This window comes from Oncorhynchus tshawytscha, linkage group LG12 (genome assembly GCF_018296145.1).
Source record: "Oncorhynchus tshawytscha isolate Ot180627B linkage group LG12, Otsh_v2.0, whole genome shotgun sequence".
Lineage (NCBI taxonomy): Eukaryota > Metazoa > Chordata > Actinopteri > Salmoniformes > Salmonidae > Oncorhynchus > Oncorhynchus tshawytscha.
Genome location: NC_056440.1, coordinates 26,254,006 through 26,269,713, shown reverse-complemented (window position 1 = coordinate 26,269,713; position 15,708 = coordinate 26,254,006). Strand labels below are relative to the sequence as shown.

At 49.4% G+C, this 15,708-nt stretch overlaps 1 protein-coding gene across 1 annotated transcript; it reads right to left on the bottom strand.

Annotated features, from left to right (window-relative positions):
* Positions 1 to 7,819: 7,819 nt before the first annotated feature.
* On the bottom strand, positions 7,820 to 15,215 carry si:ch211-113d22.2. Its single transcript, XM_042331131.1, has 3 exons — positions 14,958 to 15,215; positions 13,884 to 13,997; positions 7,820 to 8,119 (listed from the first exon to the last, which is right to left on the bottom strand). The coding sequence occupies exons 1-3, from the start codon at positions 15,004 to 15,006 to the stop codon at positions 7,902 to 7,904; spliced, it is 381 nt and encodes a 126-aa protein (XP_042187065.1). The 5' UTR covers positions 15,007 to 15,215; the 3' UTR covers positions 7,820 to 7,901.
* Between the last annotated feature and the right edge of the window lie 493 nt (positions 15,216 to 15,708).

The following is a 15,708-nucleotide window of genomic DNA, read 5'->3' as shown; positions in this document are numbered from 1 at the left end:
TACAATGTAACTTTCTGCAGCAGCTGTCAATTTAGCCAGCAGATCCGAACCGCTTGCTTACAGCTGCAATAGGGTCAGACAGGCTTCCTGTGTAGATTGACACATTGGAGCAGGTGAGAGATATGGCTCAGAAAACATACCTCAATCCAGGCATGAGAAATGAGTTTGTACTCAATTGTCCCATTATCCCAACTGTTTTTCCAAGGTTTAATAGCAGTGGTTCAATCTTCTTGGTGTAACAGTTGGGATAAAGGGACAATTTTGAGTAACTGTTTGGATAATGGGACAATTCTCATCCCTGGATTGAGGTACATTTCTGAGCCATGACCCTACTGTAGCTGTAAGCAAGTGGGTAGGATCTGCTTGATACCTTCAACTACTGTATGGTACAGCAGGGCTGTATTCAATAGTCAGAATCTGTTGCTAAGCATTTTTCGGTTGCAAAATGTTTTGCAACAGAAACCCTTTACTCCAAATGTAAAATGTTATTCAACAAAAACAACAGTTTCTTTTGGACAAATTCAGGTAAGTCCCTTACTGTTTTGTTCATAGAGTAAACAATCAATGGTTTCCATTGCAAAACGTTTTGCAGCAGACAAAAACGTTTTGCAGTGGAATTGGACTAATGAATACACTCCTGGCTAGCCTGGAGGCTGAATGTAACTCACAGGAGAAAGCATCAGAGCAAGCAAAACAGCACCCCTCTGTCTCTCTATGTGTAGGCCATCTATCTGATACTGTCTGGTCCAAACGAGTATGAAATTGTTGCTGGCTGTAGCATTGAATGAAAGGGAAGCCAGTGAGCATTTGGTATAAAAGAAAATGTACAAAAAATGTACCAATCAACGTTGAGCCAAACTGAGTGAGCTCCACTGTGAATGGTCCTAGCTTAGGAAAAAAAAAAGTGTCCTGGGAAGCCAGCTTGGATTTGGTGTCTCTCCTATCAAATTGCTTTGAGAACATACGTCATTAACAGAAACAACTTGAATTGTTGCATCTTGTTGTGTTGTCCGCTGGTGGCTAGCTAGCTAAAATGGGCCCTTTACTAAATTAGCCATGGATGGAGATAGGGATTTGGACTTCTGGTTTTACTTAATTCTCCGTACTGGCCAATGATTATAACTGTGATTCTGATCCAACCATTAATTCATACATTGTTGTGCCCCTGGCCTGAGAGGATGGAAGTTCAATATGTACAGTAGCTGGATGTAGAAGGCTGTTAACTAGCTAACGTTGCCCATGAATGAAAGGTAGGCTAGCGAGCACGCATTTTATAGCGAGCAAGCATTTTAGCCAGGTAGCCTAGGAGAACAAAAAATAAGAGCGTACTGTATGACGGAGTGATAGACCGTTTCATCAACATGAAAGAGAGCAGGATGGCATTGGTGTTTCTCTAGAAGTAGGTTGAGTCAACATGTTTTTCTACTTCCACGGACATGCGTGTAAACAGATTAGAACCATGGATAGCCACATATTTAGCTTACATTGATTGGACTGAATTGTTTTTGGTATCTTTTAGTTGTCACGGTATTAGATGAAACAGAGGTGATTTGATGAATTTAAAATGTTGCTGGAATAGTGGAGGCAGCTCCTGTTTTCTTTGTAACTTGTGGTAACTCTCTGTGGTTCTAAATCAATAGTTGTTTAGTGGTCTGAAAATGTCAGAAACATTAACTTGCTTAATCATGCTGTAGGTCATGCCTGTTACATGCAATATGTGTCGTGGACTTCACTGGGCAGAGGTTGCTATCCGGTATTGTGATAAAAACAAAGGTGTGGTTGAATTTATTCTGCCACTGTCTTATTTTCCCGGCCTTTATTAGCCTAAACATCACAGTCGTGGTTAAATGATCTATGCTACAGAGCGGAAAAGTTGCGCATCTTGATTGTAGACCAATAGTGCCCCACAGTGGAGGTGTCATAATACCCATAACCTAGCAGTCAAACAGGGAAATAGTTCCAATTGTTTTTCAAACATACATTTTTCCCTTATGAAATTTTAGAAACACTTAAACACTTAAAATAAAAGCTGTGTTTCTTGTAGGCTTACCTTAGCGTGATGTTTTGATAAACGTGTAAATCTCTCCCAGACAAGGTGACTTTTATCAATATATTCAGCTCTATTTACTCTCAGATCTGAAAATACTAATTAGCATCAAAGTAGACATCATGCAAGACTACAAATCCCTGCAAACTCTTGCACGTCATCTCTAGCAGACACCTTTGCTAAAAGGTATTGTGTCAATTTAGAACTTGCACAAAACAGTTCACAGAATTGTCAATTTACAGAAATGAAGCCATTTTATTCATTACTACATTAGATAGTTAATCCAGATATTCTTAACTTTCCCTCGAATCGGCAGACTCGTCCAGATCATGGCATTTGTAGTTCTTTATGTTAGCCACATTAGCAGCTAATTAGCGTTTCATTTTTGGGGGGGATACAGGCAAATATATTGATAAAATTCACCTTGTCCTAGAGAGATTTGCATGGTTATCAAAACGTCACACCAGGGTAAACCTACATGAAACCAAGCCCTTATTTTAAGTGTTTCTAAAATCTCTTATGGGAAAAATTAATGGGGGGAAACTATTAGAACCATTTCCTTGTTTGACCGCTAGGTTTTATGGGTATTATGACTCTTACTGTGGTACTGTCAATGATCAGCATTGAAAAGGGGATACTAGTCAGTTGTCCAACTGAATGTATTCAACTGAAATGTGTCTTCCGCATTTAACCCAACCTCTCTGATCATTGGCACAAAGGCTGGTTCAAATATCCAAATTAGTGACCAGAAAGAACTTGTTTGGAGGAAATGAGTAGGCCTATGTTTATCATCCATATAAAATACAGTTTAGCAATCTACTAGTGACTTATTATTGCCTGAACAATAGGCTACCTGGTGATTTCATTGATCATTTTGCAGATAGCCAGTAGCCAACCAAACAAGTCCTCTGTGTCTAAATAAGCAGCTGTTACATCGCACTGCCTTCTATATTACGAGATGAAGATGTAATATATTTTGGTGAATTTATTATGATATTTGTTAGGAAGAACAGGGCTAACCCTCAAGTGTTGGTGCGGTGCAGACCAACCTGGGCTCAGAGCATTTCATATTATTCTGTAAATACATCGGAGACCTCCATTTTAGTATGGGATGTATTCATTTCTGGATGTCATCACCCATTTCATATGATATATTACAATTTGTATTATATGTTACGAATTTGCAAAACATACAATATGTTACGAATTTGAAAAACGTATCATATGTTACAAATTGTAGCTAGGTGGCTAACTTTAGCGGGGTTAGGGTTAAGTTTAAGAGTTAGGTTAAAGGGTTAAGGTTAGGGGAAGGGTTAGCTAACAAGTAGTTTACACCACCATCAGTAACCAAGCAGTAACCAAGCAGTAACCAACAAGTAGTTGCAAAGTGCTTAAAAAGTAGTTGAAAAGTTGCTAAAGTTGTCAGTGATCAAATTCGAACTTGCAACCTTTGGGTTTATACGCCCACCCAACCAACCACCCTACTTTCGTTTTTTCCTTAAGTAACAAGCTGTCCTATGTAAGCATACCAAATGTAACATACAGTGGGGCAAAAAAGTATTTAGTCAGCCACCAATTGTGCAAGTTCTCCCACTTAAAAAGATGAGAGGCCTGTAATTTTCATCATCGTACACTTCAACTACGACAGACAAAATGAGAAAAAAATCCAGAAAATCACATTGTAGGATTTTTTAATGAATTTATTTGCAAATTATGGTGAAAAATAAGTATTTGGTCAATAACAAAAGTTTATTTCAATATTTTGTTATATACCCTTTGTTGGCAATGACGGAGGTCAAACGTTTTCTGTAAGTCTTCACAAGGTTTTCACACACTGTTGTTGGTATTTTGGCCCATTCCTCCATGCAGATCTCCTCTAGAGCAGTGATGTTTTTGGGCTGTTGCTGGGCAACACAAACTCCCTCCAAAGATTTTCTATGGGGTTGAGATCTGGAGACTGGCTAGGCCACTCCAGGACCTTGAAATGCTTCTTACGAAGCCACTCCTTCTTTGCCCAGGCAATGTGTTTGGGATCATTGTCATGCTGAAAGACCCAGCCACGTTTCATCTTCAATGCCCGGCTGATGGAAGGAGGTTTTCACTCAATCTCACGATACATGGCCCCTTTGCAGAAAAACAGCCCCAAAGCATAATGTTTCCACCCCCATGCTTCACAGTAGGTATGGTGTTCTTTGGATGCAACTCAGCATTCTTTGTTGAGTTTTTACCAAAATGTTACATTTTGGTTTCATCTGACCATATGACATTCTCCCAATCTTCTTCTGGATCATCCAAATGCTCTCTAGCAAACTTCAGACGGGCCTGGACATGTACTGGCTTAAGCAGGAGGACATGTCTGGCACTGCAGGATTTGAGTCCCTGGCGGCGTAGTGTGTTACTGATGGTAGGCTTTGTTACTTTGGTCCCAGCACTCTGCAGGTTATTCACTAGGTCCCCCCCGTGTGGTTCTGGGATTTTTGCTCACCGTTCTTGTGATCATTTTGACCCCACGGGGTGAGATCTTGCGTGGAGCCCCAAATCGAGGGAGATTATCAGTGGTCTTGTATGTCTTCCATTTCCTAATAATTGCTCCCACAGTTGATTTCTTCAAACCAAGCTGCTTACCTATTGCATATTCAGTCTTCCCAGCCTGGTGCAGGTCTACAATTTTGTTTCTGGTGTCCTTTGACAGCTCTTTGGTCTTGGCCATAGTGGAGTTTGAAGTGTGACTGTTTGAGGTTGTGGACAGGTGTCTTTTATACTGATAACAAGTTCAAACAGGTGCCATTAATACAGGTAATGAGTGGAAGACAGAGGAGCCTCTTAAAGAAGAAGTTACAGGTCTGTGAGAGCTAGAAATCTTGCTTGTTTGTAGGTGACCAAATACTTATTTTCCACCATAATTTGCAAATAAATTCATAAAAAATCCTACAATGTGATTTTCTGGATTTTTTCCCTAATTTTGTCTGTCATAGTTTAAGTGTACCTATGATGAAAATTACAGGCCTCTCTCATCTTTTTAAGTGGGAGAACTTGGACAATTGGTGGCTGACTAAATACTTTTTCCCCCACTGTATCATATTAATTTGAATGTCCTGAATATACATTAACAATGTTACGTCTAGTCTTGGAGACCAAGCTGCGCAGACAGAACATGCCTTCCATCTAACAATCCTGCAACCTCTGCTACAAGCAGACCATATTTTGCCTGCTCTGGACTCTAGAGAAGTGACATGATATATCCCTAGTTGATATTGGCTGCTAACATGAATGACTTTCAGTTCCAAATGCAGGTCTAAAATGAAATTTATTTCTGCTTTTTGAAAATGTATCAGCGTTTATGGGTATAATGACAGGCAACATTTATGCTCCCGAGTGACGGATCGGTCTAAGGCAATGCATCTCCGTGCTAGAGGTATCACTACAGATCCTGGTTCGATTCCAGGCTGTATCACAACAGGCCGTGATTGGGAGTCCCATAGGGTGGTGCACAATTGGCCCAGCATCATCCAGGTTACTTTGACTGGGGTATGCCGTCCATTGTAAACAAGATTGCGTTCTTAACTGACTTTAGTAGTTAAATAAAATGTAAATAAATACACAGCAGATGTGTGCGTGGGGGTCACAAGTTTTGTACCACTTCTTTTTGGGTGTTGTGGGTCAAAAAGTGTGAACCACTGGGATACATGATAGAGGCAACACATGGAGAGGGGTTGGATATAGTAATGGCTGGCCAGTATTTCGTAATCTTCTATTTTTACTGGAATTGTATTGGTAGTTCTTAATACGTTCAAAATAGTTTTGTAAAATAGGCAAATTTACTCATCAGATTGTGCTGCTTTCCCTTAAAATTGCTCAATCCGTGACCATGGTTGCAGGAATTTTTTGTTTTGTTTTGTGTAAATACATACCCCCCAAAAGGTTGGTGTATGGCCTTGAGCCAGACTAACAGCAGACACTGTCTCAAACATTAATTGGTCTACCACTCACTAGGCTTCATGTATATCGAAAACAGTCTAATTGATTGTGGACCTATGCTTTATTTATTGTAGGTTATAGGGCCTACCTAGGCTATTAAATATGCTAGTTCCCTGCATTTATGATACATTCTCATAAACAGAGCAAGATATTCTAACCATTTATCTCTTTCCTTCTTCCCTTGTTGTCTTCTATCATTCTTTCCTCCCTCTCTCAGCTTTCAGCATCGCTATGGGAACTGGGTCAAAGTCACATCATATGATTCAGGATTTCACCCCCCCCCCCCCTCTGTATGTGTGTCTCTCTCTCTCTCTCTCTCTCTCTCTCTCTCCGTGTGTCTCATTCTGTCTCTCCCCCCCCCCCCCCCAGATGGCGACTAGGCTGACAGGAAATAGAAGTTAAGTCTGCTATGGTGCACAGAGCTACTGTGATTAGCCTGTATGGGGTAGATATTCTGTCTGAATTGAATGATCAGGGGACGCAATCTGTATCCTTGTCTAGACCAGTTGTTTTCTCTGCCTCATATCCAACTGTCCTTACCTGAGCCTCCCATACATAGAGTTATTATATAGTCTGAGACAGAGACAGAAAGGAAGCCAGTGTTCAGTAGAAAAAACATGGACCTGTGTGCTCTCTCTATGGAGAAGACTGGAGGTCAGAGGAGGAAGTAAGTGGGGTCTGTTAACCACAAGCGAGCAAAATGTTACCTGAGTGACCTCACGTCCTGTGGGCTGTAACTAGGTCAGAGGTCACAAACAGCGGAGAGAGTCTAAATCTACGGACTCAACATTTCCAGTGATGCCACCCACTGACAGTCTCATGCTAGCATGCTGCACAGGGGCGGATTGGCTGGACCATTATTTAGTTGGATGGGCTGGTTGAAATTGACATACAGAAATAAAACAATTTTTAAAAAAAGGTGACATGGGCCTATTAAGATTTTTATCTGTTATACTAATCTATAATGAGTCTTTTGCTGATCAGTGGGCAAAGACTGGCCCCCCTACCAAGACAGACCAGCCTGGTTTTCTAATACCGGAGGTCACGCAAATTCAAAGTCAAACACGGGCATCAGCAAAGAAACCTGCTCCGACTCTGTCTTCAGCTATTTTATGGGTGGCTTAGACCATGATTTGGTCAAACAGTAAAGAACATTATTCTCATGATTCCTGTAACGAAAGTGTCTGCCCTGTGCCCTCGCTGAGGCCTGCTATTGTGATGAACGAGCCACTTTCCTCTCCCACATGTGCTCAAGAGAAAAATGCATTTAAAAATAGAATTGTGGGGAAAACACCTCTTTCGAAGATTAGTCCTGACCGTAAGCAACAATTTGTTTATCTTCATTAGACCACTTTGTTCCAATATTTCTGCAATTCAGTGATTATTTATTCCCATAGTAATTCGTTATGGATCCATAACTAAATAAACATCGGTATTTTGAAAGAGTTTTTATCATTCTTTTATTAACGAAAGCATAAAGATGTTATCATTATTTACATTGCACGTTCAAACTAAAACAGACTGGCACTAAGAACAGTGGGAATGTTTCCCTAATCAACGCCAGCCTAGTGGTTAGAGTGTTGGACTAGTAACTGGAAGGTTGTGAGTTCAAACCCCTGAGCTGACAAGATACAAATCTGTCGTTCTGCCCCTGAACAGGCAGTTAACCCACTGTTTCCAGGCCGTCATTGAAAATAAGAATGTGTTCTTAACTGACTTGGCTGGTTAAATAAAGGTAAAATGATGAAAATTACAGGCCTCTCTCATCTTTTTAAGTGGGAGAACTTGCACAATTGGTGGCTGACTAAATACTTTTCCCCCCACTGTGTGTGTGTGTATATATATATATATATATATATATATAATAATCAGGAGTTTAGAGCCTGCTGAGGGCCATGCGGAGCATCAGAGCCCCAAGTAGTAGAGCAGGGCTGGCTCCCAGACCACTAGCTGTGTTATTGTGCTCCCCGTGGCGGTGGCCCTTATGGGGCCCATTGCAGTCGTCCGAGAAACAACACTCCATCTTGGCTTCAGAGTTGCCATTGCGGGCCTGATCACAGAACGCCTTGTAGGAGCATGACTTCATCACCGTGTCTGAAACAGGAGGAAGGGAGGGAGGAGTAAGGAGAAAGTGAGTGGGGAGGGACAGGAAAGGTGTGAGGAAGGAGAGTCAGTATTGGCTTATTCCAGCCCTGTTGAACCATGGTTTCATACTCTCCTCCTCGTCCTTCAATCTGCCTCTTCTTGGCCCTAGCCCCGCTCCCACTTTTCCCTCTTCTTGGCCCTAGCCCCTGCCCCGCTCCCACTTTTCCCTCTTCTTGGCCCTAGCCCCTGCCCCGCTCCCACTTTCCCTCTTCTTGGCCCTAGCCCCTGCTCCGCTCCCACTCTTCCCTCTTCTTGGCCCTAGCCCCTGCCCCGCTCCCACTTTTCCCTCTTCTTGGCCCTAGCCCCTGCTCCGCTCCCACTTTTCCCTCTTCTTGGCCCTAGCCCCTGCCCCTGCCCAACTCCCACTCTTCCCTCTTCTTGGCCCTAGCCCCTGCCCCACTCCCACTTTTCCCTCTTCTTGGCCCTAGCCCCTGCCCCACTCCCACTTTTCCCTCTTCTTGGCCCTAGCCCCTGCCCCGCTCCCACTTTTCCCTCTTCTTAGCCCTAAGCCCTGCCCCCCCCGCCCCGCTCCCCTTTTCCCTCTTCTTAGCCCCTAGCCCCTGCTCCGCTCCCACTCTTCCCTCTTCTTGGCCCTAACCCCTGCCCCGCTCCCACTTTTCCTCTTCTTAGCCCAAGCCCCCACCCCGCTCCCACTTTTCCCTCTTCTTAGCCCTAGCTCCTGCCGCGCTCCCACTTTTCCCTCTTCTTGGCCCTAGCCCCTGCTCCTGCCCCGCTCCCACTCTTCCCTCTTCTTGGCCCTAGCCCCTGCCCCGCTCCCACTCTTCTTGGCCCTAGCCCCTGCCCCGCTCACACTTTTCCCTCTTCTTGGCCCTAGTCCCTGCCCCGCTCCCACTTTTTTCCCTCTTCTTGGCCCTAGCCCTGCCCCACTCCCACTTTTACCTCTTCTTGGCCCTAACCCCTCCCCCTGCCCCGCTCCCACTTTTCCCTCTTCTTGGCCCTAGCCCCTGCCCCGCTCCCACTCTTCCCTCTTCTTGGCCCTAGCCCCTGCCCCGCTCCCACTTTTCCCTCTTCTTGGCCCTAACCCCTGCCCCGCTCCCCTTTTCCCTCTTCTTGGCCCTAGCCCCTGCCCCTGCCCAACTCCCACTCTTCCCTCTTCTTGGCCCTAGCCCCTGCCCCACTCCCACTTTTCCCTCTTCTTGGCCCTAGCCCCTGCCCCACTCCCACTTTTCCCTCTTCTTGGCCCTAGCCCCTGCCCCGCTCCCACTTTTCCCTCTTCTTAGCCCTAAGCCCTGCCCCCGCCCCGCTCCCCTTTTCCCTCTTCTTAGCCCTAGCCCCTGCTCCGCTCCCACTCTTCCCTCTTCTTGGCCCTAACCCCTGCCCCGCTCCCACTTTTCCCTCTTCTTAGCCCAAGCCCCCACCCCGCTCCCACTTTTCCCTCTTCTTAGCCCTAGCCCCTGCCGCGCTCCCACTTTTCCCTCTTCTTGGCCCTAACCCCTGCCCCTGCCCCGCTCCCAATTTTCCCTCTTCTGGGCCCTAACCCCTGCCCCGCTCCCACTTTTCCCTCTTCTTGGCCCTAGCCCCTGCCCCGCTCCCACTTTTCCCTCTTCTTGGCCCTAGCCCCTGCCCCTGCTCCGCTCCCACTCTTCCCTCTTCTTGGCCCTAGACCCTGCCCCGCTCCCACTCTTCTTGGCCCTAGCCCCTGCCCCACTCACACTTTTCCCTCTTCTTGGCCCTAGTCCCTGCCCCGCTCCCACTTTTCCCTCTTCTTGGCCCTAGCCCCTGCCCCACTCCCACTTTTACCTCTTCTTGGCCCTAACCCCTCCCCTGCCCCGCTCCCACTTTTCCCTCTTCTTGGCCCTAGCCCCTGCCCCGCTCCCACTCTTCCCTCTTCTTGGCCCTAGCCCCTGCCCCGCTCCCACTTTTCCCTCTTCTTGGCCCTAGCCCCTGCCCCGCTCCCACTTTTCCCTCTTCTTGGCCCTAGCCCCTGCTCCGCTCCCACTCTTCCCTCTTCTTGGCCCTAGCCCCTGCCCCGCTCCCGCTTTTCCCTCTTCTTGGCCCTAGCCCCTGCCCCGCTCCCGCTCTTCCCTCTTCTTGGCCCTAGCCCCTGCCAAGCTCCCACTTTTCCCTCTTCTTGGCCCTAGCCCCTGCTCCGCTCCCACTCTTCCCTCTTCTTGGCCCTAGCCCCTGCCCCGCTCCCACTTTTCCCTCTTCTTGGCCCTAACCCCTGCCCCGCTCCCCTTTTCCCTCTTCTTGGCCCTAGCCCCTGCCCCGCTCCCACTCTTCCTCTTATTGGCCCTAGCCCCTGCCCCGCTCCCACTCTTCCCTCTTCTTGGCCCTAGCCCTGCCCCGCTCCCACTTTTCCCTCTTCTTAGCCCTAGCCCCTGCCCCTGCTCCTGCCCCGCTCCCACTCTTCCCTCTTCTTGGCCCTAGCCCCTGCCCCGCTCCCACTATTCTTGGCCCTAGCCCTGCCCCGCTCACACTTTTCCCTCTTCTTGGCCCTAGCCCCTGCTCCGCTCCCACTTTTCCCTCTTCTTGGCCCTAGCCCCTGCCCCACTCCCACTTTTCCCTCTTCTTGGCCCTAACCCCTCCCCCTGCCCCGCTCCCACTTTTCCCTCTTCTTGGCCCTAGTCTCTGCCCCGCTCCCACTTTTTCCTCTTCTTGGCCCTAGCCCCTGCCCCACTCCCACTTTTCCCTCTTCTTGGCCCTAACCCCTCCCCTGCCCCGCTCCCACTTTTCCCTCTTCTTGGCCCTAGCCCCTGCCCCGCTCCCACTCTTCCCTCTTCTTGGCCCTAGCCCCTGCCCCGCTCCCACTTTTCCCTCTTCTTGGCCCTAGCCACTGCCCCGCTCCCACTTTTCCCTCTTCTTGGCCCTAGCCCCTGCCCCGCTCCCACTTTTCCTCTTCTTGGGCCTAGCCCCTGCCCCGCTCCCACTTTTCCCTCTTCTTGGCCCTAGCCCTGCCCCGCTCCCACTTTTCCCTCTTCTTGGCCCTAGCCCCTGCCCCGCTCCCACTTTTCCCTCTTCTTGGCCCTAGCCCCTGCACCGCTCCCGCTTTTCCCTCTTCTTGGCCCTAGCCCCTGCCAAGCTCCCACTTTTCCCTCTTCTTAGCCCTAGCCCCTGCCCCTGCTCCTGCCCCGCTCCCACTCTTCCCTCTTCTTGGCCATAGCCCCTGCCCCGCTCCCACTATTCTTGGCCCTAGCCCCTGCCCCGCTCACACTTTTCCCTCTTCTTGGCCCTAGCCCCTGCTCCGCTCCCACTTTTCCCTCTTCTTGGCCCTAGCCCCTGCCCCACTCCCACTTTTCCCTCTTCTTGGCCCTAACCCCTCCCCCTGCCCCGCTCCCACTTTTCCCTCTTCTTGGCCCTAGTCCCTGCCCCGCTCCCACTTTTCCCTCTTCTTGGCCCTAGCCCCTGCCCCACTCCCACTTTTCCCTCTTCTTGGCCCTAACCCCTCCCCCTGCCCCGCTCCCACTTTTCCCTCTTCTTGGCCCTAGCCCCTGCCCCCGCTCCCACTCTTCCCTCTTCTTGGCCCTAGCCCCTGCCCCGCTCCCACTTTTCCCTCTTCTTGGCCCTAGCCCCTGCCCCGCTCCCACTTTTCCCTCTTCTTGGCCCTAGCCCCTGCCCCGCTCCCACTTTTCCCTCTTCTTGGCCCTAGCCCCTGCCCCGCTCCCACTTTTCCCTCTTCTTGGCCCTAGCCCCTGCCCCGCTCCCACTTTTCCCTCTTCTTGGCCCTAGCCCTTCACCGCTCCCGCTTTTCCCTCTTCTTGGCCCTAGCCCTGCCCCGCTCCCACTTTTCCCTCTTCTTGGCCCTAGCCCCTGCCCCACTCCCACTTTTCCCTCTTCTTGGCCCTAACCCCTCCCCTGCCCCGCTCCCACTTTTCCCTCTTCTTGGCCCTAGTCCCTGCCCCGCTCCCACTTTTCCCTCTTCTTGGCCCTAGCCCCTGCCCCACTCCCACTTTTCCCTCTTCTTGGCCCTAACCCCTCCCCCTGCCCCGCTCCCACTTTTCCCTCTTCTTGGCCCTAGCCCCTGCCCCGCTCCCACTCTTCCCTCTTCTTGGCCCTAGCCCCTGCCCCGCTCCCACTTTTCCCTCTTCTTGGCCCTAGCCCCTGCCCCGCTCCCACTTTTCCCTCTTCTTGGCCCTAGCCCCTGCCCCGCTCCCACTTTTCCCTCTTCTTGGCCCTAGCCCCTGCCCCGCTCCCACTTTTCCCTCTTCTTGGCCCTAGCCCCTGCCCCGCTCCCACTTTTCCCTCTTCTTGGCCCTAGCCCCTTCACCGCTCCCGCTTTTCCCTCTTCTTGGCCTAGCCCCTGCCCCGCTCCCACTTTTCCCTCTTCTTGGCCCTAGCCCCTGCCCCGCTCCCACTTTTCCCTCTTCTTGGCCCTAACCCCTGCCCCGCTCCCACTTTTCCCTCTTCTTGGCCCTAACCCTCCCCCTGCCCCGCTCCCACTCTTCCCTCTTCTTGGCCCTAGCCCCTGCCCCGCTCCCACTCTTCCTTCTTCTTGGCCCTAGCCCCTTCCCCGCTCCCACTTTTCCCTCTTCTTGGCCCTAGCCCCTTCCCCGCTCCCACTTTTCCCTCTTCTTGGCCCTAGCCCCTGCCCCGCTCCCACTTTTCCCTCTTCTTGGCCCTAGCCCCTGCCCCGCTCCCGCTTTTCCTCTTCTTGGCCCTAGCCCCTGCACCGCTCCCGCTTTTCCCTCTTCTTGGCCCTAGCCCCTGCCCCGCTCCCACTTTTCCCTCTTCTTGGCCCTAACCCTCCCCCTGCCCCGCTCCCACTCTTCCCTCTTCTTGGCCCTAGCCCCTGCCCCGCTCCCACTTTTCCCTCTTCTTGGCCCTAGCCCCTGCTCCGCTCCCACTTTTCCCTCTTCTTGGCCCTAACCCCTGCCCCGCTCCCACTCTTCCCTCTTCTTGGCCCTAGCCCCTGCCCCACTCCCACTTTTCCCTCTTCTTGGCCCTAACCCCTGCCCCGCTCCCCTTTTCCCTCTTCTTGGCCCTAGCCCCTGCCCCGCTCCCACTCTTCCCTCTTCTTGGCCCTAGCCCCTGCCCCGCTCCCACTCTTCCCTCTTCTTGGCCCTAGCCCATGTCCCGCTCCCACTTTTCCCTCTTCTTGGCCCTAGCCCCTGCCCTGCTCCCACTCTTCCCTCTTCTTGGCCCTAGCCCATGTCCCGCTCCCACTTTTCCCTCTTCTTGGCCCTAACCCCTGCCCCTGCCCCGCTCCCACTCTTCCCTCTTCTTGGCCCTAGCCCCTGCCTCACTCCCTCCCACTCTTCCCCCTTCTCTCCCACAGACACAGCGGGTTGTGGTTGACAAAAGCTGCTGGGAACTTATCCAGAAACCTCAGAGATGAGAGAACACACACACACACACATACTGATTACAGGGGAAAGGAGAGAGACTGCTGACAAAAGAGAGAGAGAAAGATATACGTATGTAGTCATCAAATTTGTGTGGCCATTAATTTAGTGTGTGATGTATTATAGTAGCATAAAGACATATTTATTTAGCATTAAAATCAGTTTTGTACAATATGTGTTCATGTCAGTTCCACAGTAGCTAGAACACTGCTAATATACACCCTATACAGCCTCAATGGGGGGAATGCTTTAGTCTAATTACATATAACTTATACCTATCCAATCATATAGTGGTGATGGGGGTGTTGTCCTAGAACTAGCCTGACATCTAGAGTCTGAAAAGAATGCTGCAAGCTTTGGTCATGAAAGTTATTTTTGTGCAGGGGGTGAGAGTTTGTGTGTGTGCTTACTCTGTCCTGTGATGGTGGAGCAGGCGTCGGCGAATTGAGGGCAGGTGGTGGAGCCTTGTTTGATACAATCACCCTCATTGGACGCTACGCATGAGTGACACTTCAGTGCATGACCTTTAGACATGAAACAGGAGAGAACATCTGAGATGAGACTAAGCAGTACTTACAACTAGCACTCACAGACAGACTGGCACTCACAGACAGACTAGTTCTCACAGACAGACTAGCACTCACAGACAGACTAGCACTCACAGACAGACTAGCACTCACAGCCAGACTAGCACTCACAGACAGACTAGCACTCACAGACAGACTAGCACTCACAGACAGACTAGCTCTCACAGACAGACTAGCACTCACAGACAGACTAGCACTCACTCTGAAAGAAGTTGTATCCAGGCTACCGCTCAACATAATCCTACCTCTCTGTCTCACCATGCACACGGTGTCTCTGAGGAACTAGGAGCCCATAACAACAAACTGATATCTGATGATGTACAAATAACTCTAAGGCTGTGTCTGTGACAACTCAGACTGACCCTGGCCATGTTTCCTGTCCTGTCAACCCTTGGGCTTTTATGAACAAAAAAGACCACGCTGAAACAGCAAAACACACAGACAACCAGACAGACAGGTGAACACAGCCCTTCAAGGCACACCTTCCTAATATTGAGTCGCACCTCCCCTTTTGCCCTCTGAACAGCCTCAATTCATTGGGGCATGGACTGTAGAAGGTGTCGAAAGCGTTCCACACAACCCCTACCAATATGATGACTAAAACTGAAATATGACCATCTGGTACAGTTATGAATAGTGTTGACCTATGGTTAGGGTTAGCATCGACTTCTCTCTGGGTCAGTTCCGTGATCCAAATAAGCTCTTATCATTCCTTTGCCTCCCATCAGATAAACAAGACATCATTTCTAACCTGAACCCAGCTTTAACACTACCCAGTAGACTAGATTCAGACCCACCGTTTATCCCCTTATAAACTCTTAGAAAACCCTGAAACCCCTAGAAGGTCCCCCTCTAGTTGAGTAAATAATCCTGCCAGCTACATGTACAGAGACTTACTGTGGCAGGCCAGGCATACCAACATCAGCAGAGCCAGGACAGTCTTCATAGTGCTGGATGGACGGTGTGTGTGTCAGTGTACGTTTGGGAGTCCAGTGCAGTAGTGGGAGCAGAGAACAGGTAAATACACAGGAGAGAAAAGAGAAGGGGTGTCTTGGGGCATTAACATCTTAGCCCTAATCCCTATCAACCCTGCACACCCAGCGCCCTCTATTCATGTGTGGACTTACCCAGAGTAGTTTTGACAGGGTCAGGTAAACTCTCAGTGCCGGTGTCTGTACTGTACTCAGTCACTCAAATACACACACACACACACACACACACACACACACACACACACCTTGGTGGGTGAAATCAGTGTGATCAGTGAAATAGTACAACCACGCTGGGTTGTCACAAACCGTTCTCACCAACTACAGGGAAATTCAACTTCAAAATATGTCACTCGCATGCAGTTGCCCTCTAACTCAAGGTCAGAGCCTCGTAACATCCATTTAGCAATGTGTGCGTTTCTGTGAGTGTGTTAGAGGTCATTAGTGCTGTGTCAGCTGAACACTGTTCCCTGTTCAGCTGCTAGCCCGGGGCAAGGTTACAGTTCACTCTGGCAGAGAGAAGATGGCAGAAACTGAACATTCAGTAAAGTCAGAGATTGTGAGTGTGCTATGTAGCTGTGATGTCAGACCCAACCTGTGTAGCTGTGATGTCAGACCCAACCTGTGTAGCTGTGATGTCAGACCCAACCTGTGATGTC